The 25,832-nt window shown below is 39.0% G+C and overlaps 3 protein-coding genes across 3 annotated transcripts; 2 read left to right on the top strand and 1 right to left on the bottom strand.

Annotated features, from left to right (window-relative positions):
- The first annotated feature begins 638 nt into the window (after positions 1–638).
- On the top strand, positions 639–6,391 carry LOC103700891 (leucoanthocyanidin reductase-like). Its single transcript, XM_008782795.6, has 5 exons — positions 639–935; positions 1,027–1,167; positions 1,433–1,670; positions 3,946–4,149; positions 5,634–6,391. The coding sequence occupies exons 1-5, from the start codon at positions 735–737 to the stop codon at positions 5,876–5,878; spliced, it is 1,029 nt and encodes a 342-aa protein (XP_008781017.3). The 5' UTR covers positions 639–734; the 3' UTR covers positions 5,879–6,391.
- A 3,738-nt stretch (positions 6,392–10,129) lies between these two features.
- Positions 10,130–23,581, top strand: LOC103700933 (ERAD-associated E3 ubiquitin-protein ligase component HRD3). The gene is made up of 6 exons (XM_008782831.6): positions 10,130–10,788; positions 10,890–11,381; positions 15,285–15,500; positions 20,252–20,575; positions 21,914–22,156; positions 22,922–23,581. The coding sequence occupies exons 1-6, from the start codon at positions 10,246–10,248 to the stop codon at positions 23,111–23,113; spliced, it is 2,010 nt and encodes a 669-aa protein (XP_008781053.2). The 5' UTR covers positions 10,130–10,245; the 3' UTR covers positions 23,114–23,581.
- Positions 23,582–24,027: 446 nt separating this feature from the next.
- Positions 24,028–25,111, bottom strand: LOC103700922 (uncharacterized). Its single transcript, XM_008782824.6, has 4 exons — positions 24,906–25,111; positions 24,717–24,792; positions 24,447–24,619; positions 24,028–24,331 (listed from the first exon to the last, which is right to left on the bottom strand). Exons 1-4 carry the CDS (start codon positions 25,016–25,018, stop codon positions 24,247–24,249), a joined length of 447 nt encoding a protein of 148 aa, XP_008781046.1. The 5' UTR covers positions 25,019–25,111; the 3' UTR covers positions 24,028–24,246.
- Between the last annotated feature and the right edge of the window lie 721 nt (positions 25,112–25,832).

The raw sequence follows: 25,832 nt of genomic DNA, 5'->3' as shown, positions 1-25,832 counted from the left end.
ATAGAAAAAACTTTTCCATGAAATGTGGGAATCATATTTCCATGGAAATACAACTTTTTTGTCTCTCTCATTTGAAACTCTAGCCAAACAAAAGGCATCTCATTACTTTTTCGTTGACTACACTTTTTCTTCTTTTTTTTCTGCGAACCAAATGATCCCTATATCTCTACCGGTCTCACTGTAGCTTTGCATATAAAACCCCCTCATATGACTATAACAATGTAAGAAAATCTTCTCACACTTTTGCTAAAATAATACTGTAAATCAAGAAATAGCTTGCATGCAAGAGTTGAAGTTTCGAATTATTTGGATTCTAAGCAGTATAACTCTCAAAATATTTTGACAGCATTTATTTTTGGGAAAAAAATTTGGTGCACCAACCTGGCCGAGCATCATGTCAGGCAGGTCATCTTATTTTTTCAGGTCAATCATTGAAATGAGCGCATAATGAATAAAATCCAAAGAAATGAGAGAATCTAATTCGCATAGCACATAACTACATGGTGCATGATATAATTTTTCCACAAAATCTAGAAGCAGCCAGGACTTACAACTCTCATTTCCCAGTAAATAAATAAATAAACATTAAAAAATAGATCCCATCGCATCCTGCGGTGGTCCAAAAGCTCTCCAACCTTCTGGATACCCAAGAGGTGACGCACCTCGTTTCATTGGACAAACCATTTTGGTCCTTCCCTTGAAGACAAACATATCACCTCCGCATCCCTCCAAAGATGACCGCCACCGCTGAGCTCGGCTGCAGCAGGGGCCCGGCCCTTGTCATCGGCGCCACCGGCTACATCGGCCGCTTCGTGGCGGAGGCATGCCTTGAGAGCGGGTGCGCCACCTACATCCTCGTCCGCCCCGGCTCGGCGTGCCCTGCACGGGCTGCCACCGTCGATGCTCTCCGAGCGAAAGGTGCCATCGTCCTCGAGGTGAAACCCTGCATGCTGTTTTCTTCCAGTTATAACCATGTTACATAGGATATCAGAGACCACACTTGAACTGATGATGCGAAGCTTTCAGGGATCCGCAAATGATAACGACTTCATGGAGAGGAAGCTGAGAGAGGAAGCCATCGAGGTGGTTATTTCAGCGATGGGCGGTCCTCAAATTCTCGACCAGCTCAACCTGCTCGAGGCCATTAAAGCTGTCGGCTCCATCAAGGTAGCATGACCGCATGTCTCCTTGTCTCAGCTACTTATGTGTGCCTTCGAATATAACTTCTTTTAAACCAATCCTTATTTGTACCAAAATTAATAACCTGCTATATTTTTATAGTCTTAGAGCTGATGATTCTCCTGTAGTTCTATATTTTTTTTTTTTCTTTTCACAATTTCCATCTGTATAGCATGCGATCTTGTAGCATTCTATTCAAGACGAATTTAGCCTACCTTAATATGTTATAAAAAGCGTGTTTCTTTCCTTCCAGAGGTTTTTGCCTTCAGAGTTTGGTCACGACATCGAGAAGGCTAACCCCGTGGAGCCTGGCCTGAGTTTCTACAGGGAGAAGAGGAAAGTCCGTCGTGCCATTGAGGCTGCAGGGATCCCTTACACCTACATCTGCTGCAACTCCATTGCCGGCTGGCCTTACCACAACAACACCCACCCGTCGGAGATTACTCCACCACTGGACCGGTTCCAGATCTACGGTGACGGCAACGTTAAAGGTATAACTTCTCCTGGGTACTATATCTTTTGCTACGAGGACAAAGAAAAAAAAAAAAATCTTGCGACGTGTTGCTTATCGGTTGCTGCTGTCTCTTTTCTAGTTTTCTAATCATTGCTTATGGTTGGTTTGCAAGTTCATGTATTTAATACTAATGTTATCTGTAAGAATATTCGCGTATCAAAAGCTTCATCTAATTAAAAAAAACAAAGTGATCGTAGGTCTCACGCGTCATTTCATGCATTATTTAGAGGAGAGGACTAGTCCCATCCAAATATTCCGTGCAAGCAAAAAATAATTATTTTACTCTAATAAGAAAAGGGATTCCAGATTTGGTATAATGGAAACCTGATCTTGTATTTTTCACAATTAATTTCTATATTGGAAAACTACCAAATTTGTAATCATAGAAGTATAAAATATACAAGTCTACAAAATAAAAAAAAAAATAAATAAGAGATGATCTTGCATGGCTGGAAGTTCGTTGAATAAGACCTTGCATCGTGGAAGTGTGCTGAAGCAAAAAGAATCTTGTGCCTAGATTTGGTAGGTATCTATCATACTCAAACTCTCATGCTTATAGAGGATGATTTTTTTTTTTTGAGCCAATCTTGGGGTTTAGAAAAAAATCAAAAAATTTTAAAAGATGACTATATATGAGTTGTCACTCTGATAAGAAAAAATCTCAAAAGAAAAATTCTATTATATGCTGCAATTCAGATCACACTACATGTAATTATCTTTTTCTACATATTTATTATATTATTAAAATGTAATTCAGTTTTTGGTATTTATTATACTATTAGCGAAAGGCCAAGCTAACCTTTAAAACCATTGTTATTTTATACTATGATTATAATGTCTATAAGAAGGAAATTAGGAGTAACGATACAGTGGATTGAGTGGAGTTTCCGCTATACAAAACTATTTTTTTTTAAAAAATATGTGAAGGTAATTATAAAAAAATAAATATTAGAGAAAATATAAAAATAAATATAGCAAAAGTAATTATTCGTACTTGTGACGGTTCTTTCTCGCCCACCTCCACTTAGAGCCAAGCAACTGAGAGGGACATGGCTCGGAAAGTCATCACAGCTCACGACGTAGTACTTCCGTCTTCGGCCGAATTTTAAAAAAAAGAATTACATAAATATCTTTTAAATATCAAATTATGTATGAATATTTTTTAAAATTAATATTTACATATATATTCTCATAAAATACTGATTTTTTTATTCTATTTTTTATCTTTATTTTTACATATATATCCACGTCATCTAATATTGTTAAAAATTTGACAGTTTCAAATTAAAATTACTAAAATATTTTTTGTAGGTAGATATGCAAAAAAAATATATTTATAAGACGATCATGATAGAAAACAAAAAAAAAAATTCAAAATTTTATTTTTTAATAAAAATAAATATAGTTTTTATTAATGGTACTAGAAGAACCATTATATTAGAAATATTTGTGCAAAAACAGTATTTTATGATGGTACAGGAATAAATAAAATTTTAAAAAAGTATTCATGCAAATTTAAATTTTTAGGAGAATATTTATAAAAAAATTCAAAAATATATTTACAAATATATTTATAATAAAGTGATATAATAATTCTAAATTTATCAAAAAAATAAAAAATATATATATTATATACCAGAAAAATTTTATGGCCCCGCACCCAACGCCCATCGCCTTCACGAAAGCTAGGCGAGCGGCCATAAAATAATATCATGAGCTCAGCCATTAAGACCAGCCCATGGCTATGAGAGTTCTAATGGCGTTATTAATTTCAACATGCAAACGCTAGCAAATCAGGGGCGTGATGATGCCCAAATCTTGTATCAGGTCTGCCCGCGTTAAAATTAGGCTGTCAAAGTGTACGAAAAACAGTCCATACTTTTTATAAAAAAATACTTTTATTTACAATGCTTGACTTTATGAGCTTGCATAATTTATTTATCTATTTATTTATTTTGATTGGTTCCACTAGGAAGATTACATCTGGCTTGCACTACTGCAAGGCCACTAAGATAGGGTCTTCTAGCTGTTGGCTTCGGTGGCAATCTCGCATACCTTTCATTCTTCTTCTCAAGGAAAGTAAAAAATATTATTTTGTGGAGAAAATTATTAAAAATTTTCTTACAAATCCATAATATGGACTTACGTAGCCATAATATGAGTTATCATTATAGTTTTAGCTGTGATCGACTTGATATAAGTACAAAAATAAAGCCATTCACCAAACTCCTTTCGTTTTGTTTGTCCTGCAGCTTTCTTTGTTGCTGGGTGTGATATTGGGAAATTCACAATCAAAGCAGCATATGACTCTCGTACTCTCAACAAAACCGTTCATTTCCGCCCAGCTTGCAATCTCCTTAGCTTGAATGAAATGGCTTCGATGTGGGAGAGTAAGATCGGACGGACCCTGCCGAGAGTTTCCTTGACTGAGAAGGACTTGCTTGCCGTGGCAAAAGGTTGGAAACATCTTGGTCTTTTCCATATACTAGATATCCAAAAATTCATAATATTTTTAGGCTTTTGCATCATGAAGTTAATTTGTTGTAAACGGGTGTCGGTGGACCAAGCACGCCCAAGTAGTAATTTATGATTCAACCTGCAACCAACCAGCTTTAAGTAGGTCCATGATTAGCAGAAATAGATTCGAATCACAAATGGATCAACCTGCCTAGATTCTTTAATCTGTCTAGCCGAGTTTTGTTTAATAATTAGATCAAAGTCAATAACCCGACATGTTTAAGCTGTTTAACTCATTTAAAACTTATTTAACTAGTTTTTGTCCAATTTAACATGACCCATTTAACTAGTTTAACCTGTTTAAACTCATGTGACCTATTAAAAATCCACTTAACCACCTATTTAACCCATTTAATCTGAATGGATCTATTTAACAGATGGGCTACATGGCCTAGTTAGGTTACTTATTTAATAAATGGGATGAATTTAGATTTGAATTTTTGACATGTTTAATAAATAGATTGATTCTAGATTGATAATTTTCTTTTATATAACCTACATCCAACCCAACTCATATCAAACTTGACCTAACCCAATTACCACCCCCTAGTTATCTCGAATAGATCTCTTCGGAAAGATCTAGACTTGGACTACAAAATTAGAACCATACACATTCTGAATTTTCGTTAATGCTGGCTTCCTCAAATAACTATTCCCCTCCAAAAACCACTATTATCAATTACAATATAAATAGAGGCTGCTTCTAATCCCTGTTATTAACTAGGTTTATTTAGAAATGCAATAGTAACATACTCTTATTAATGACAATCACCGACCATTATAATATGAAATAATGGATAGTAACAAATAAATAATAGTGTTATTTAATTATGGCATTTTTCAATGAATAAAATCTTTTCTAACTGGCAGAGTGATTTGAATTTTTTTAAAAAAATATTTTTTTAAAAAATAAAAAGATATTTTCAGTGCAGACAGGCAAGCAAAAATGACAAATACTGACCATTATTCTCCTTATCTGCAATAACAAGAAAGCTAACTAAAACTCCTTATTTAAAATCTTATTATAGAACATAACAGAGGCCTTCATAACAATTATAAAGCCGAGTCTTGGGCACTGAGTCAGGCCACCATCATTCCAAACCCAGCCAGGTCTGTTCTTGGAGAACCAGCTGTTTCCGTTGGTCAAGTTTGGGCATCGATCAGTACAGGCCAAGTCCAGGTCTGGTGGTTTTGTCTTGGCCATTTAGCTAAGCTAGAATCATGTTGCAGACTGTGAGACAACAGAGACAACATCGAGTGAAAGCACTGAAATGGATACTGAATTGTGGAGGCTAACAGTTTCTCAGCAACATGTCTCATATGATAACATCTATAGAATCTCAAGACTAACCGAATCACATTTTGTTTACCTGTTTGACACTGGTGATTCTTTTCTCCTTTTCTTTGTTGGGTTGGTCGGCAGAGAATTGCATTCCAGCAAGCATAGTTGCTGCTTTGACACATGACATATTCATCAATGGCTGCCAAATCAATTTCTCAATTGATGGATGCAAGGATGTTGAGATTACCAGCCTCTACCCTGACATCTCATTTCGAACAATCGACGAATGCTTCAATGACTATGCAGCAGAGCTCGGGCAAGGCAATAAGATCACCTCCCCAACTTCTATGGTGTATATGGCGTCCTTTCCACCAACACATGCTTGAAAGCATCTCAGATGATGATCACTCTTTTCTCTGCCTGTTATAAGAGCATCAGAGTTCCTTTCTTTTGATAGAATTTTTGCTTGATACTCTTCCATTGTGTTGATTTCGACATGACCGGCGGACCTATTTTGCTGGTGTATCCATGAAGTTTGTAGCATGTCAACGAGTCAATCTATATTGTGTAAGGTTTTTAGGTTCTAAGTTCATGCAGCTGTATTGAATATGCTGGAGTTCATGTTTTTTGTGGTGGTGGACCGCCTGTTATGTGGGGCCACGATCGTCGTTGGAGGATGGTCTAGCCACTTTCTTTGTGGCTGGATTGATTTTGTGTTATTTTATTTTGTTTTATTTTATGTTGATTAGGCTTGTTTTCATATTGTTATTTTAGGGCCTTTATGAGAATGTTTTCTTTGTAAGGGTCCTTTTGTTATTTCTTGACCCTATATATATGGGTCCATATACTTGTTTAGTATTATTAAATGATTGAATGAAAATAGCATCATTTTCTCTAAACCCTAGTGTGAAGCCACGGCTAGAGCCAGGTGAGAAGCCTTGTTCTTCTTCTTCCCCCTCCTCTTCTCTTCTTCTTCCTCCTTCCCTCTCCTCCCTGCAGTTGTCCTGCATCAATAGATGTGGCAATTTACTTCATTTCATCGGCACTCAACCAGTCCTGATCTGCAATAGATTCGAGGTAGATACAGATAATAGTAAAACTGATCTCGAATCCAATATATATACATATATATAATTTTTCACAAATCTCTTCTCCAAGATAAAAAAAATTGTAGCTTTATCCGGTTTGAACCATCCAACCTGCTCCGTGTAACTCTATTTGCCCTACTCCGCTCATTCCTGACCCATTGCCATCCCCACATGCGGGGTATTTCGCTAGATGCAGCTATCTTAGGATCTAGTTTTGGAACCTGCATCTTCGTGAACAAACCTTTTTCTTTTTATCGTACGCTAGGTCGGGGCCAACTGTTGGAAAAATCTAATTTACATGTTATTAATTGGAGATATCAAGAACATCCTAGCTATAGATCGATGTTGTCTACCAGCTCGATCATCCTCCATCGTGCTCTTGAGGTCCGCTCCTTCCACCTCCACCATTAGTTTAGAAACCAAGAAATTGCCGAGATCGCTTGCTTCCTCTTCTCTCATAGGTGGTCTCAAGTATCTCCTCGTCTCCAACCTCAGCAAGAAGAAGATCCCTCTCTATCCCCCTTGCTTTGATGCCTCAAAAATGTTGGAGCTCGGCACTGCTCGCTGACACAACAAATCAAATCAGGGGCTTCCGTTGCCTCGAGACCCTAAACCTGATCTAAAGTTGACATCAACAAAAGTAGTTTAGAAGTACAAGAACCTTCAACTGCCATCCTCGACCTCTTGTTATCCATTCTTCAAGCCCTTGCGATACCACACACGGCTAAAGCTTTGATCAATCCTTAACCCACGCAAGCCTACCTTGTGATCAGCACACCTCTCACCTATCTCAATTAGCAACCATTGTTTAGCCATTAGTCGAACCAAACTATTACCATTAATCAAGCCCAACCTAAAGCTCAAATTAGGCTTATCATGCTCCATCTTATGTCAATCAAGTTTCTGAAAATTAAACTGACCGAAGCATTGATGATAGGGGCGGCAATTTATGACCCAAACCACCAATTCAGCTTACATTTATTCGATTATCAGGTTTGGTATAAATGGATTGAGTTTAGGTTTCGAGTTTTGGCCCGTTAAAATAATTTTGATGCATTTAGTAGTTAGGTTCGGTTATAATTAAACCTGTAAAGTCTAACCAATTTATAGCTTGCTTAACCTGAGTAAAATCTATTTAACTTGTGTTGACCCCCTAATGGATTTTGATGAATACAAAACACTAGAGTAAAATTCCATTATATCTTAACAATTCGATTGAGGAATTCATGTGTTTTACTTAGAAAATTGTTAAGAAATGTCTAGGCAAGTTCCCACAATTTTTATGAATTTATTGAAGAATATTTTGAGCTAAAGAAAAAGTTCAGGGACAGCCGAGACGTCTCCTGATAGTTTCAGAGACGTCTCTGGCACAAACAGGAAGAACTGGCACACTTGGAGTCGTCCCCGGCACCTGCCGAGTCGTCCCCGCGTTAGCGGAGTCGACTCTCTCAGAAGCGGAGTCGACTCTCTCAGTGGCGGCAGAAAGACGTTTCTCAAGGGATATGCGTGAGACGTCCCCGCTGTACGCGGAGTCGTCCCCGCAAGCAAAAAGGAGACTCCCCGAGACGTCCCCAAGATGGCGGAGACGGCTCTCTCAGGGTTTTCCAGAGAATGGTTTTTGCGGTGATAAGGAAGCGGAGTCGACTCTGAGATAGCGGAGTCGTCCCCACGCATAAAGTGGACACAAGCGGAGACGTCCCCTGAAAGAGCGGAGACGACTCTCTCAGGGAATTCCAGAGGGCAAGTTTTTCGGAGACAAAGAAGCGGAGTCGTCCCCAAAGAAGCGGAGTCGTCCCCACTCAAAAAGCACAGACAAGGCGAGACGTCCCCGTAAAGTGCCGAGTCGACCCCAGATAAAGTAAAAAGTAAAATCCTGTAGGTGAGACGTCTCTCGCTGTAGCGGAGACGTCCCCGGAGCGCCTGGGACGCGACTGACAGCTTTTCAGGTTTGATTTTGAATTTCAAATCCTTCTCTTTTTGTCTCTAACGGCTATATTTGCTTTTTGGGCTATAAAAGGGACCTCTTAAGTGGTTCTCAACAACTCTTCACCAACCCAAAGCAAAATCATTCAAGAGAGAAGTTTGAAAGAAAAGCTCAAGGGAGTGAGTGCATCCAAGGAAGGAAATCAAGTACTTTCAAGTCTCCCAAGTGATTTCAAGCTCAACCACTCTCGCGCGCTCGGGAATCAAAGCTCACACTCAACCCTACGCGGTCTACCTTGGAAGAATCAACATCTCCCACGCTTCCAACGGCAAAAAGATTCTTCCGGGTTTCATTGTTCATAAGTGCTATATTTGCTTTCTAGAGCTTTTATATTCTTTTGTACACTCTTTTATCGTGGTGCTTGTTCAAGTCAAGGGACTTGGAACAAGGGAAAGGCGTCCCAAGCCTAAGAGAAATTGGGGGTTTAGGGTTTGTTGTGAGCCCGGTGTAAAACAACGAGTTGGGTAGTGAACTCGCAAAACTACCGTACTGTAATCTTGGATTATAGTGGAAATACCCAAAGGCGCTTTGGGGAGTGGATGTAGGAGCAGTGAAGGCTCCGAACCACTATAAAACCGTGTGCTTGTGGTTGTCTTCTCTTATCCCTTTATCCTTGCTTTAGTTTATATATTTGTGTGTTTTAATTTTAAATTAATCAAAAAGTTTTTTAAAACACCCAATTCACCCCCCTCTTGGGTGACCATCTTTGGGCAACAACTTGTTTAACATAATTCCACCTATTTATTAAATAGGTCATGTGGATGGCTTCGGGGTACATATTTAATAAAAAAAGGCTGGCTTTAGGTTTGAATTTTTGATATGTTTACTAACTGGATCATTTAAGTTGACATAGTTTTGTCTAGAATTATAACCGACCTGTCCCAACCCAATTGCCACCCGATTGGTCATATTTAACCCACCTCATCCAAGCTATTATTCAAATTTTATTTTTTGACCATTTTATATTTTCAAAATAATCATTTTAATTTCAAGTCTAAACTAGCTCCCTGTGTTTAGTAGGTTAAAACTATTCAAGAGTGGACAGTCAATTGGCCGGAGTTCAATTTTTATATATAATTGATAGATATGTAAGTCTCACACCTATAAAGAGAACATCTACCAGTCTACTACACTTTTTCATATAATTTATTTAAGAAGAGGCATCTGCATCAACTCCACTGCTTTAACTCAAAATTTCCATGTACTTTCCTAATTATGACAACTAAAAAGAATTGGGTCAACAGCTGACGGTCAGGGACCATTTGATGGCTCATGATGGTGTCCGCCACAAATCACACATCAAGATGCATGAACATGCAAATCTTGAAATCTATTTTAATGTGCATCATGCAATGTTGCATGTATGATGTGTGATGAAGGATGGACAATACATTTAACCATCAAATGAGTGAAGGATTTGTATATATATATATATATATGAAGTTTTCCGTACCAGTTCATCCGAGTTAACTCCAGCTGTCCGGGTTTGATTGGCCTCCAAATGGTCTACACGCGGCACTCCCAGTTCTAAGCTGCCACGTCACAGCTAGACAAAATCTGTCTCCTCCAGTTCCATCAAGAAATACGTGTAGGGCCGAAACTCCCCCTCCTCCTCGATTGTTCTTCTTGTCCTGGATTCGTTTCTGCCCACCGACCACCGGTCCTTCTCCAAGAATCCGCGATGCCGCGGCGTCGTACAGTCTCCGCCCTCTCTCTTTTCCTCGTTCTCCTCGTCTGCCTCCCCATCGCCTCCGCCCTCCGTCCCTTGGTCCTCGTCATCACGAGCAACGACCTCAAGGACTCCCCCGACTCCGATCCCCCCGATGATTCCCCGGAATGGGACGAGTTCGGAGACCCCGGCCCCGCCTCCGCCTCCGACGACGACCACGACCCGGGCTCTTGGCGCCCAGCCCTCGATCCTTCCACTTCGTCCAACTCCTCCTCCGATGACCCCCACGAGGACCTCTACCTCTCTGGCATCCGCGCCATGATCTCCGCCGCCTCCTCCGGCGACCCCGCCGCTATGGACTCCGCCGCCTCCGACATCGAGGCCTCCGCCTCCGCCGGCCACCCCAATGCCCAGTCTGCCCTCGCCTTCCTCTTCGGCACCGGCCTCGCCCGCCCACAGAGCCGCCCCAAGTCCTACCTCTACCACCACTTCGCCGCCGAGGCCGGAAACATGCAGTCCAAGATGGTCCTGGCCTACAGCTACTTCCGCCAGGACGTGAGCGCCCCGAAAACCTTGTAAAATTCCAATCTTTTTTCTGAATTCCAAACAAAAGCCTAATCTTTACTTCAATGTTGTCCAATCTTGCATGTGTGCAGCTGTACGACAAGGCGGTCGAGCTCTACGCGGAGCTGGCGGAAGCGGCGATGGCGAGCTTCTTGATCTCGAAGGATCCGCCGGTGATGGAGCCCGTTCGGATCCACAGCGGAACCGAGGAGAACAAGGAGGCCCTGAGGAAGTCCCGAGGGGAGGACGATGAGGACTTCCATATCACGGAGTACCAGGCGCACAAGGGTAACGCCGCCGCGATGTTTCGGATGGGGCTGCTATATTACTATGGGCTGAGAGGGGTGAGGCGGGACTATGCCAAGGCTGTTTATTGGTTCTCGAAGGCTGTGGAGAAGGGGGACCCGAGGGTGATGGAGCTACTCGGGGAGATCTATGCAAGAGGTGCTGGAGTGGAGAGGAATTATACCAAGGCTTTTGAATGGCTCACGCTTGCATCCAGGCAGCAGTATTATTCGGCATATAATGGATTGGGATATCTCTATGTCAAAGGATATGGAGTAGAGAAGAAAAACTTAACCAAAGTAAGTTCTTCCAAAACCTATCTCTTATTTATGTATCTAGTTTTTGAATGCAGATTGCTAGGTAGCAAGCTGAAAAAGTTTTGCAGTATAGTATTTTGTGGCCGGTATGATTAAAACAGAATATGCGACGATATAATACTGGGTGTAAAAATGAGAACAAGGCATGGAAAAAAGGTTCCCTTGTGTGATTGGTGTATGTGCCACATGACTTAGAGACTTGATACAGAATTTCTGATTATTCATCGAGCACAGAGGATGAAATTAAATTCATTGATTGGAACTATTATTTATAGAGATTCAGAAAATCCCTGATTTTTTTTATCCCTTCTTTTATGCCTTTTGAATGCATTTTTCAAATGAGAGAATGTAATGTGTGTACAGGGGATTGAGAGGAATGTGGTTGATATTTTTTCCTGAGGGAATCTCCAAGACAATGTGCAGAACATTTATAAAGGTTATTAAAAAAAATGATATGAAGAAAAGATGCGTAGACAAATATCAATTACAGGAATTTAATAATTACAAGGGCATTTCAGACATTCAAAGGTGCTATAGTAGGTGTTAGAGATGATTAGAAGAAACTGGTGGAAAAACATCTTGGACCTTGGTGCTTGATGTTGATTTGTTGCTGTCCATGATTCTAATATTTTGGTGGGAAACTTTTAAGAGATTAGAACATGGAATTGTGTCATGGGAATCTACGTCTAGAGAATTGATAGAAAAAAATTCATAAGGTTGATTGCCCATTTAGTTATCTTGCTATGATGATATGGAAGTTAGAAAAACAAAACTTAGGTATCGTTGGAGGAGAATATTTTATTAGCAAAGTACCTTTCTTAGCGAGTAAAGTAATAGGGTTGATCTTACGAAATGCTTGCTCTTACTGATGCTCATATATAAGGGTTTTGCTATGGTACTTTCTGTTAGCTTTCGTTCATTACAATATGGGATACTAGGCAACCATGACTGCCATATGTAGTGCTTTTAAATGTGCAAGAAGGAAAAAGGAAGATTTTGCACCATAACTAGGCACTAGCATGGAGATTAAAGTGGTGTAGGTGGTGGCTCTCCAACGAGGAGATGGTGGTGTAGTGGCAGTGGGAAATGGAATAGATTGGTTTCAGTGTAGGGGAGAAATGGAAGGAGGGAATGTGACCTGAGGTGTTGCAATAGTGGTGTGGTGAGGCTATGAGAGATGATGGTTGGAGAGGGGGTGGTGGCCATAGCTCTTCTTCAAATTAGGGCAAAATTCTGAGATGGAAATAAAGAGTCTTTCTCCATGTTACTATAATCAATGTCCCATAATACATTCCTTATTTATGGTACTCATACCTAGAGTGGCTATTTTTGGTTAAATGAAGAATTGTCTTGATTATTCATTTTGTGATGGATGGATGATAATGAAAAGAGCTAAAAATGGGCCACTCAAATCGAAGATCCACATCATTGAGTTTGATCTACACTTTTAAAAATATCTTGAAACCAAAATTCCTTATATTTTGAAAATCTCTAAACTATTAATCAAGTGGGTATAGAAACAAAAATGAACGGCACCATGTATGCTAGCATTCTAAAATTCATGATAAGGCATATGATTTGAAATTCCATTTTGTTTATCATATTTCCCTTATCTTATTACATGTAAAAATTGAAAGGTTTTGCTTCTAGATCATAGCAACATATCGTGTCATACCATTAAAACTGTGATTATAGTTAAGTATCATATTATACAATTAAAACAGTCCATTTTTTTTTACCTTCTTGTTACTTAGATTAGATGCCACAAAAAAAAAAATGATTTTTGGTTTCAAGTGGTATAAATCATAGTTAATGACATGAAACTCCAATTTGGAGGATCCACTATTGATTTTTAGTATTTCCATACCTTGGTATGCCAACAATGTGCTTTCAATGTTATATAATACTGAAGCTTTTCTTTTCATATTTCATACTATTAGGAATTTAGTTGTTGAAGATTTGAACTTAGGTTTTCTTTTCATATTTCATTCTATTAGGAATTTAGTTGTTGAAGATTTGTACTTTAGTTCCATATGTTGATGTTGGAAAGTGTGGTTTATGAAGAGATGTCAAGTTTTTCAGTGGTAATTATTAATCTGTGGTAACGGGTGCAGCTAGCATTAGCTAATGGATGGTAGCTGTGGGTTTTCTACTGCATTGTTATTGATTTTTCCTAAATTTATCATATTGTGGTTGGAAATTCTGCCAGGTCACATTTTGGCTTTTCATTTTTTTGTTTCATTTCTATCTTCTCGCCAGATGATTATATATAAAATTGAGCAATATTAAGAGAATCTTTACTGTACCTTTTTCACCTTATAATTTATGACCTTTGGGTTATCTTTAGAAAAGATATTTTTCTGGTTTATCTTTTAGATATAAGCTGATGTTTTGTTGTTACTATAAGTGGCAAACTTTTTGTAATCTATGATGCCCTGTAATTGCTGCTTTGGATTAACCCAAGCATTTAAAAGTTGAGATCTTGGCTGTGTCATTAGGTTTCTAATATGGAGATGAATCGGATGTTGGTTTATCTTTTCCAAGATGGTAAGTTGAGAAAATATGGAAAGGGCTGAGATATTGCAATGCCTTGGCCGATGTTACTGGAACTTGGACATTAGATGATCAGCAGATTTAGCGAAATCAAGATCAGTACAATTTTTAACATTGATTTTTAGTATTTGACCATTGAAAGCACATAGGCTTTTTATGATTGGCCGTATATGAAGCATAGATATGGAAAGGGGATTGATAGTGGTCCCAGTCAAAGAAGGATTATAACAGATAAAAAAAAAGAAATATATATTCTCTTTAAGGCGAGAACATGACCACAATAGTTGAGGAAATTTTCTTGCTTTCTTATTGCTAAACTCTGGTTCCTTAAATAGGCTAAAGCCCAGCGAAACCAACGAGTACATGACCGAAACTTAAGCTACTAAACTTTTACTCAGTAAACAACAACGGGAAGTAATGGAAAAACAGACTCCTAAACTAGCTCCAACGGCTAGTTGACTGGGCAACGCTGCATGTAAACGTTTGAAGCTGTTTTATTCCCTGCGTAATCCATGCAACAACTTTGACAGCTTGTTCTTGACCTCCGCAAGCCATGCAGCTCCTTTCTCACGTGCACTCTTCACCCTTGATACTTGAGGTTCGGTTTTAGGCCCCTCTCTGACCGACGTGGCCTATCAGGGATGCAGATGCAGCATGATACAGAATCACGAAGAAATAGGTCATGAGTGTGGTAGGGATGTTACTACGTACATACATGCATACATATACATATACATACATACATACATAATACATACACACATGTATCTATGTATGTACATATATGTATATGTATATAAACGCACATAGAGAGACATACATATGTAACTATATTTTTATTATAAATATTTCTAGTTTAACAACTTAGATCTTCCTGTTCTCTTTTTGTAAACTCTCCATGGCTCTCCATCAAGGAACACATAATGGTGAAGATCCATGGGGGTTTTACTTATCTTAAATGAGTGTGGATCCAAATGTTGCTTGCTCAGCCATCTTGACCCATGAATGAATAGAACAACATCCAAAAGTATTCGAAGTGGTTGGGAGTTATATGGAATGTAATCCCACTGTATATGAAAATAATTTTCCTTCTTATGAATGGGTACTTGTAGGAAGTATATGACATGTAAGAATGTGCCTGAACATATATTAGGTGTATTAGCATCCATTATATATTGGCTTCAAATACTACTACTCTGAGGAAGTATCCATGCTTCATACTTGCTCAGTTTAATGATATAGTTAGTTTTATCAAAATACTTGTGCAGCAATGAAGGTTGTTGGCCGATTATTTAAAAAAACTCATGGTTTAGCTCTTAATGTCACTTTCAGGCAAGAGAATATTTTGAGAAAGCTGCTGAAAATAAGGAGCCTGGAGGACATTATAACCTAGGTGTTTTGTATCTTAAGGGCATGGGTGTAAAAAGGGATGTGACGCTAGCCCGCAAGTTTTTTCTTACTGCAGCTAATGCTGGTCAGCCAAAGGCCCTCTACCAAGTGGCGAAGATGTTTCAAAAAGGCATCGGTCTTAAGAAGAATCTTCAGATGGTATTTTTTCCTCTAAAACCATACTAATGTTTATTTACTGTTTCATGCATTGGTTGCTTCTACTTTTTATTCCAATATGCTGATCTCACTTTGAAATAGGTATTTGTTCTCATTTTTCAATGTTGTGAAGCGGGGGGCTGCTCTGGTTGTTCATATTTAAGTAGCTTGCTAATGCTTGTAGCCTCGAACCATTCCTAGACCTTCTCTTTTCACATGGTTTTGTCAAGTATGTTCAGCTTCTATCGCACTATACGTGCCAATTTAAATTGAAGCTTCTTTCTTTTTTGTATTATTTAAAATACTGTTATTATTTATTACTGTACTGTGCATTTCATATTTTATGGGTACATATTGGGTTGATTTGCTGCCTAATGTGAAACTAATGTTAGATAATTTGAGAATTAAAGTCAAATTACTTAAAGTCAGTATCTTAGACAATACTTTTAGATATTTTGCATGATCATTCTATTCCATCCGCTTCACCACCCACTTTTATTCCTGCATTTCTTGCATGCTTTGTATTATATATGTATAATATTTACATGCTTTGTCATTAGACCTACATTTTCCTTGCTCTAGCACAAACCTTATTAACTCAAAAGATTATTAAATATACCTGAGACAGCTTATACAGTATGAGGCAGCTTTGCTCTAGTTTTATGCTAAATTTTTTTTGTAGTATAATTATATTATCTTTTTTTCCTTTGTAGATATTTTACATTCTTACTCTATTTTGCTAGATTATGCATTTTCTTTCATTTCATTTTGTCAATACTCTTTTGGCCTGCTTCTGCCCAATATTTTAAGACCAGGATGGACCAGTTTGGACAAACAAGGTTAGAGCATTGTGTTTGGTCTAGTCTAGCATCAATCCTGATTGGTGGTAAAAACTACTTGCTAGAGTTATCCGAACCAGCCAGATCATGTCTAAACCCATTATTATTTGAAACAAGAAAGTATGGTTGATTTGTAGCGAGACTTAAATTCATGTCTTTAGTTTGCTTATACAATGAGTGATCAGTTTTTGGTGCTGAGGCCATGCCAACCACTGCTGGCAGGACATATGCTGTGTCATGCTGAGAAAAAGTTTAAAAAGCACTTACCGCCATTTTTCAATTAAAAATATTAAGATAAAAGTAATTAATAGATGTTGTGCCAACCTGTGCAAGGTTATAGGCCTGGCATGGGCCGGCGCTTGAAACTCTAGAAGTTATTACCCAAGTTTGAGGTGTCTTTTGTTGTAAGCTATTGTTAAAACTTGAATACACAACAATTATATCATGAACTTCATGTGTCAACTGAACAGACCAGTTGGAGGAACCTGTTTGGATCATATGGGCCAGCTTTTCTTTCAACATTTGGTATGATTTGAAACGTTATGCATGCAACGTACATCACATACTTGGAGATTAGTGTAGTAGAGATTTCTCATAGTATAGCATTAGGAGATAGAGTGATGGATACTTGGTGGAATGGCCTTGTCAAAAAAAAAACAGTTAATTCATCAAGCCTTTAAAATAATTTCTTTATTGTCATGTGCAATCATGACTATGGGTTAATTTTCACTAAAATGAGATATCATCATGGTCCTTCTATTGTGTTGTTGGGTGACAACCAACAAAGTGATCAATTTCTAGCCAGCTTTTCTAGAACTAGTTTCTAGTTTCTCTTGTGATTGAAGTCTTAACACCTGTGTTTCAGATGCGGTATCTAATAGGATTGCCGTATTTATATACTTCAAGGTTTCAAACTCTTGTTTTTGCTTTTTTGCCAAGCCATATGAGTTTTAGTTTCAGCAGCTTCTGCGGGTCCAGTCCAATTGCAGCAATTTCGGCCAAAAATGGATGGATTTCATGACATGATGTAATGCGCTACTATTATGTGTGGTTTACAAGCATCCAGTCTACTATATTTTAATTCATACATTTCTCATCTTGTCTAGCTCGTAGTGATGCAGGACTTCAAGCATATAAGAATTGGCAGGCCAAAAAGAAGAGGATTTATTAAGGCTTGATTAAAAATAAGTGCTTGATGCCTTGAACTGGGAAAAGAACATATCTGAATAGATTCCTAATTTCAAGAGAAAAAGATATTTCGTGTAGCTCTGCTAGGGTTTTATGGTGGAAATAGGAGATTGTCAAAATATGGCAAAGATGACTCTGAGAATGTCAAATTAGGTGAATTTAAGGACAGAAATCAATGTTTAGGTTCAAGGAGATTAGAAGTGAAAAGAGAGGTATTCGAATCAGATCAAACTTGATTGCAACACAGAACTAGCAGAAATTAGAAAAGAAATAACAGCAGTCAATTAACAAATGAAATTGAGAAGGAAGACACTTCAACAGATCTGATTTTATATTCTGCAACGATTTGATCTGACGTGCAAATTAAGCCAGCATTAAGAAGAATTCAAGTAGAAAAGACAAGAATGGAGAAATATAGTTGAAATCAGGAGAAGAACTAAGAGAATAAATGAAGAGCAGGAATAGTAGCCATACCGGGCCTTTAAAAAATAAATAAGAATCTCAATGACATCTTGCATACAATGCTCTGGAAATCTATTTTTTTTCCAACTCCAAAGCCAGCCAACTCCTGTTCTTTCCTATTTTGGAGTCTTAGACTCGAACAATCTTGGGATTCAAATAAAACTAAACTGTTTTGGTAAGCCAAATAAAACTAGACTTTAGTTTGAAAACTAAACAACTGATCCCATTACTAATTGATATAGACTAGGACAACACTAATATAATAAAGAAAAAGCTTTCATTGGACATCATTGTTCACTGAAGTGTAGTGTGAGTAGTGCTGACAGTAAATACCCCTTTTTATTGAAAAGTACTTCTTAAACTGCTGCCACACTCAATTAAATACAAAATCCTCAAGACTAGACTAAATCCAAACTGTTTAAGTGGATTTAGGCTTCAATTTGCACCTTATATGCATCGATTGGATGGATGTGGACCAACTACACTTTCATATAGTGACCGATCATGCATATTCAGCCTTCTATTGCCTGGATTGACCATTGGAAAGCCTTATGCACTGGCTCTTCCATCCATTTCATCCTCTCTTAGTGTGCAACAAGCGATCTTCTATCACTGCTATAACAAAGTCAGCATTAGCACTACTGATAATGTCCATTTATATGCAAATTTGATCAATAGGTAGGAGACCTCCAGAACCAATATGGACATCAATCTATATTTTTTCTATTTTTTCCTCAGTCATTAGACATTTACAAAACATCGAAGCAATACACGTCTTTATCAAAAAAGTAAAGAGCAAATGAGTAAAAGGATACTGGAACAGGGTCTTATATTTGCATTCAACATCAGGCATGACATCGAAATTGATGTTCTGAGATAGCTCCTCGAACGCTTTCCCTTTGCTCTTCGGAATGCAAACTTTTGCATGTACCAATAATAACAAGTCAATCTAGGTTTGTTCATTTTAAAAAAGACTAGTCTCTAGAAATTGAAACCTACTCGTAAGAAATGATCGTTGGTTTTTGATCGGACATAATTATTCACATTGTCTTTTAGCTCTTGCCTAAATTTTTGAATAAATCAAACCAAATGCTTTCTTTTAAACTTGTGTACGCATGACCTGGAACTTTGGTCCCTTGAGTTGTATCAAGGGACCAAAGTTACAAGAGTCCTTAGGGTTAAAATTTCATTTTTGATTTTTGTCCTCATTTTCAAATTAAATAAAGCTATATGTTTTGGTGTTGTGACTAGCTACATGTCTTCTTCAACTAGATTATATATGACTGGTTGTATCGATGTGATGCATCTTTTAAATGTATCAATACACTAAATAGGCTTGTTTTGGCCAAGTTAAAATAATAAGACAGGATTAGGTATGTAATGTCATTTTCTAAAAGAAATCCATAGTCATAAATTTAGTTTGAGTACTAGGATTTATTTAGTTGAATTAATGGTGCAAATTAAGTCTAGGCTTTATATGATTAAAATATGTTACAAATTCACTCTCTGAAAATTTATTGTTATTATTAATTTTTATATACATGGCTGCCTTTTAGGGTTCACTTTTGTTTTTAAATCTAGGATTAGTTTTGTTAAATATATATCATGAAGGCACCATCCTTTTACAATCATCCCTTTTTAGAAAAGCAAATGTTTGAAATTAGTTTTTGAAATATCTCTGAGAATTTCAAGAAACCTAGTTGCCTTGAAATTCCCAGTGCATTCACGGGGAACGCCTGTGGATGAGGAAATGTGTTTCCTGCAGATGTGGTATAACTGTTTTAAATAGAATGTTAAACCAGCTGCTAAATGCCCTGTGCAATGACATCATGATATTATTTTCCAAATGTCAAATTCTGTTGCTGCTGCCATTTGTAGTTGTAGCACTGAAGTAGCATATTTTGAAGAATTATGACGACCTGGAGTCTAATATTGTTTCATGTTTGTTTAAAAAAACAAGAGTAAAAGATTTCATCATGCCATGCATCCAGTACCTTAAATCTAATTTATAAAGCTGTCAATATAAGTAGACAAGAAAAAATTAGATTTAATATATGAAATATTTTCTTATTTATCGACCATTTATTACTCCATTATCTTACTTCTCCATTATTCAGGTAGCATTCTTACAATTGATATTGACTTGTTGCAAGATAAAATTATTCCCAACTCCCACCAATCACAGTTGTGGAGATTTCTTCTTGTGGTACATACTCTTGATTTTATGTACTTTATCATTGATTTGTTTCTTTCCTCTGGGTTTAGGCTACACTATTGTACAAAACAGTAGCAGAGAGGGGACCTTGGAGCTCCTTGTCAAGATGGGCCCTAGAGTCCTACTTGAAAGGTGATGTGGGAAAAGCGCTCTTGTTATATTCTAGAATGGCAGAGCTGGGATATGAGGTGGCACAGAGCAACGCTGCTTGGATCCTTGATAAATATGGGGAACAAAGCATGTGCATGGGAGAATCTGGCTTTTGCACAGACACACAGAGGCATCTCCGTGCACATTCTTTGTGGTGGCAGGCATCAGAGCAGGGTAATGAACATGCTGCTTTGTTGATTGGGGATGCTTACTACTATGGCCGGGTATGTATTGCTTGATAAAGGTTATTAAATTATGTACTCAACAGGTGTTAATATATTTTGTTGCTTTCCTAAAATAGTCTCGAGTAAAATGTTCTACCCACTTGACATAGCCTTGTTAGCTCCGATTTCTGAAGTGCTTATTTCAGCTGTGCTTAAATGCCTTTCTAGAGACATGCTCCAAAGCCATGTTACAGATGAATAATTATGAACGCTGGTGTCCATAGTTAACAATATGTCAAACAGGCTTCCTGTCTATTTATCATCTTTTGAATGGGCATTATACCAGAATCACTTTTGTGCAATCAGAATTAGCTGTGGAATAGTGAATACTTTATAATTAAAGTTCATATTATTTTGGCTGGCAGTGGGTAGTGAATCTTGGCTTGTCATGGCCCAAGCTGGGAAGTGTAGTTTTAGCTGTGGGCCATGCTCATGCTTAATTTAATGATTAAGCTCATCGATAAACAATGTAGTATAATGGGACTAAGGTACACCGTACCGATACTGGTAGGCGTACCGGTCGCCTACCGGATCGGTATGGTTCCGGTTCAGAGCGGTTTAAACCGGTACCGAATAGGCCAATTCTTCTCCATGGAAGCAGGTGCGCTTAGCCGGAGCCAGGGAGGAAGAGAAGGAGAGAGCGGGGGAGGGAGGGAGGAGGAGCCTCCGCCGCCCACGGAGGGCTGCGGGGGTGGAGGTGGGGGGGGGGGGGGGACGGCGGAGCCCGCGGGGCGGCCTCGGCCTCCGCGGGCAGTGGAGGCCTCTCCTTCTCCCTCCCTCCCCCGCTCTCTCTCTCCCCTTCTCTTCTTCTTCCTCGGCTCCGGCTGGGTTCGGCATCTACGGCTCTGTACCGGTTTCCATTGCTCCGCCACCGATACGGTATGTGCTCAACCAGCCGGTACATGCTCGTTCAGCATACCATGGATTGAGATAAGTTTATGAACTAGGTTCAGTCTAGACTCAGCCCTAATTGCTACTTAATAGCCTGCTCTCAGACATGCAGGTAACACCTGACATGCCTGGCTTGGTTGGGTCTGAGCCAGTTTCATCTAGCTCACATTACTATTTTCTAACCACTCCTGCAACTTGCCGTTTGTTATTTAGCCCTAAACTATTGTCATTTCCAAGCAAAACTGATTCTTCTGATAACTATACCAGATCCATTGAAAGCTGTTTGTCGCTGAGCATTCATTCCATCTTTGAATATAAGATATGCACTATAATTATCAATCCCACTATCAGAAGAATCCAGTGGGATATGCAATAGATGTAGTACTGACTTGTTATCAGATTTTCAGCAGACTTTCATCTCTGATTTCTCTGTTTTGGTTGTTGCAGGGCACCGAGAGAGACTATGAACGTGCAGCGGAGGCGTACATGCATGCTCAATCACAATCCAATGCTCAGGCTATGTTCAATCTGGGATACATGCATGAGCATGGACAAGGACTGCCTTTTGATCTTCATTTGGCAAAAAGGTATTACGATCAGGCCCTCGAGGTTGATCCGGCAGCGAAATTGCCTGTTACTTTTGCACTTACAAGCTTGTGGATACGAAAGAACTATGCCGACAGCTTCCTGGTAAGGTTTCTTCTTTTGTTGCATCTTTTCAACCTCACCTGCAAGTTAAGTCAATTGCTGATCATATTGGTCATCCGGATATGACTTTTTAAAATGTTCTTAGGAGCTTATGTTTTTTATTAGTATAGGTGTCTTTGTTTCTTGGTTCAATTTAGAAGTAGCACTACATAATTGTCCTTTTTTGGCTACTTAAGGAAAGGATGCTAGGTCTGTCTTTCACCTAAGAAACTGGACTGTAGGTTGGGTTTTGGACATCAGCAGACCAACTATTGCTTATTGGAACTAAAATCTTAATGGTTCTCTGTTATCACCATTAGGTAAAGCTCACGTTGGCTTTAGTTCTATGTGAATCTTGAGAGTTTCCGATTTACTTTGTATCGGCCTTCAGCAAGATAATTGAATTTCAAAGACGTGACTCAACAATGCAACTCTGAGTTGTCATATTGTGCCCATTCATGTACTGACAGAAAAGTAGGTGTCACTCAGAGATTCGTGCTTGAAAAGTGCCACCTGTGTAGTTATGTATGCGAGTATCTTCACTCATTGTGGTGCTGCTGTTAAAATCATTTGTTTAATGGTTGGGGTTGGCTTCATTTTTCATTAGGAACTAGCAAATATGATTAGAACCAAAAAAGTTGTTCACTTACTAAAACAAAATGCCCTCATATGCTTTCCTTTTTTCTGGAAAGTAAGTGGTGTATCGTGTGATTCGAGTGCCATTCTCTGTTCTTATAGATAATATCAGGAATTTTTATTGTGTTTCAGGTTAGGTTGATTGATTCACTCCCTGAGGTCTATCCAAGAATTGAGGCATGGGTGGAGGAAGTACTCATGGACGAAGGCAATGCAACTATATTGACCCTCTTTGCATGCCTCCTTGCTGTCCTTTACCTCCGCGAACGGCAAAGACGGCATGCTGTGGTGCCGCCTCATCAGCCAGATGGTGTGCCCAACTAATGCAGGAGAGAGACACACGGAAATCAGCTTCCTCTTGCGCAGCCTGCAGACTTCAATAAGGCCATTATAAATGCCAATTAATCAAGAACTTCATTTCATGGCTAATTCAGTTGGATTCACAGAAAAAAAGTCAGTAATCGCGAAGGCATTGGTTTTGATGGTCCCTTCCCAAAACCTTGTTTAACTTAATGTGTAAATACTCCTTTGTAACATCAACTGGGGGGAGGGGCTACACACTGACTGCAAGCAGAGATGTCCGCAGCTCATGGGATGGCATTGGCTGTTCATTCCTTCAAGAAGATATAATATTAATTGAGATTTGTAATATTCTGCTACTAGACTGCTGCTTGAGTACGGGGGTTGGTGCATCAGAATTTTTTTTTTTTTTTTTCTTAAGCTGCCTTGTTCTGCTTTTAATCAGCCGTACTTTATAGATTTACCCCCCTCTTTGAGGTGTTAATTTTTCCATCCATTTTCTTATTAAGCTGAACACGGAGATAACAAATCCAAGAAGTGATGTAAGAGGTATGATAGGCAACCCCTAGACTTGATACCGATTACCGTTCCCCTAAACATATTGATAATTAAGTAATTTTTCTGTAGTTCTTGTGGAACTTTTTTTTCTTGCCAACAGTCTCCGTTTGATCGGGTTGGGGGCTCTCACAACCACCCTCTTCTTCTTTGTTGCTTGCTGACTTGAGCTGTGCGAAGTAATTAGGCTCGCAGCAGCCTATGGATTTGTTCAAAGGTGGTTGGGTTCTAAATAATATTTTATTTATTATTACTATGGTCGAAATGATCGGATTTCATCAAGGATTAAATGTATACCCCTTGCACATAGATTATTTCCATATTTCGAACAAAAAAAAAAACCATCTGCTGGAATGCCTTCTTAGTTGTGCTAGGAATGCCAATAATATAATCTCCTCTTAAAGAAGACTGCAATTTATTTCAAAACATAAATTCGACACACAGAAAGCAAAGACAAAAGAAGTCTACAGAGTACAGACCTCAGATACTTTTAAGACCGATCGAAACACTATCTCTAGTTTGGCTAAACCTTTATTATTTTTGACCATCGTAGGGTCGCGAACACAAGCAAAAGCACAAGCAAAAGCGCATTGGCACCCACATCACAGCACTTCTCGGATGAGCAGATGGATTCCGAACGAAGCGGTGCAGATTATGAGCCCGAACAGCGCCAAGAAGTTAAATCCCCTGAGAACAAAAGCCAACATGGTGAGGAAACAAAAAGACACGCACACGCACACTAAAATCGAATGACAGCGCGAAAGAACGGGAGAAAAAAACAAAGGCAGGTAAATCTATATACCCAATCTTGAGACGATTCTCTGGGACTCCGCTGGAATAACCCTTGAAGTAGAAGAATCGGGCGACCGTATAAAGGACGCCCAGCCCGGCGGCGATTATAGGGTGCTGAAACCCGCCCACCAACAGCGTCACGAAGAACACCGGCATCGCCTCCAGCGAGTTCTGATGCCCCCTCTGCCAAACATCACATAACCTCACCTCAATCCCTTCAATCACGACATGCATCAATTCTCACAGGGAAAGCCAGCACCAGAGGGAGATGTATACATACCTGGACGCAGTTGAAGAGCTTGGCATCCTTGTTCTCGGATTCAATCGCATACAGGTTGGGATAGAACACCTTGTACCTGACGGGAGTCGAATAACAGCATTAATCATAACAAAATCGAGCATAAAAATTAGAGGATCGCAGGTGTTGTGTGGGGAACTCCCCCTCCCAAAAAAAAAGCCAGAGATTTACTTCCTCCGGGCCTTGCCGACTTGGAAGCCCATCCAGAAGTTGAGAAAGGTGTAGAGAACCACCACCAAAACCACGTATCCGTACTCCCTCGGGATCTCTACGCTCACCGCCATCTCTTCCGTTAATGGCGCTGTCGCCGCCCTTCAACCTATTCCTTAACCGAGCCCAGGCCGAGGAAGGGTTCCAAAGGTGGGGAGGATATCTAAAGCCCAGAGGCTTCCAAGCATCGTCGCAGATTCGTCGAAACCGGGGGCTGTTCCGGTGGGGCCAGCGCCACCGCGACAGTTCTCGGAGCTAGGGCTGACCAGGTCCGCCCGTGCCCTATCCGATTAGACTCGGTCCAATCCATATTTCAAGGGCCATGGATCAAATTAGGTTCAAAAATTGGATCCAATCAAACCAAAAAATAAGTCTAACTCGACCTCGATCCATCCTAGGTCTAATCCAACCTCACCAGAAACTCCGAATCGTATGAGCCTGTGGATTAGATTAGGTTCAAAAATTAGATCCGGTTTAAATCTATGGTCAAATCTCATCTCATATTTAAAAAAAACAAAATAAAAGTCTTCCATCTTCTTGACTTTTCCCTTCCATTCCTACTATTTGTTTTAAGGAGTATTATATATAACACAGTAATCTCCTAATAGCACGTCGCTGGATATTTAATACTTCTAATAAGAACTTCCAATCACAGTCATTAGAATAGGTAGTCCGATACTGCAGCAATCTTAATGTACTGTATGAAATTAGGATGCTTGTTAGTGGATCCTTATTCCTAGGAAAAAATGGTGAAACTTCATCACAATTTGATACCGTATACAAGACTGACTTCTTTATTTTTTTTTTTAAAGAGAGAGAGAGAGAGAAGAAAGGAGTAAATTAATTATCCAGATCTAAATGCCTAGTGATGCACTACCCGTGATTCAA

Source organism: Phoenix dactylifera, chromosome 12 (assembly GCF_051530095.1).
Source record: "Phoenix dactylifera cultivar Ajwa chromosome 12, Ajwa_hap1_PhDact_Kaust_v1.1, whole genome shotgun sequence".
Lineage (NCBI taxonomy): Eukaryota > Viridiplantae > Streptophyta > Magnoliopsida > Arecales > Arecaceae > Phoenix > Phoenix dactylifera.
The sequence above is the reverse complement of the archived record's forward strand: the minus strand, read 5'-3'. Positions and strand labels throughout refer to the sequence as shown.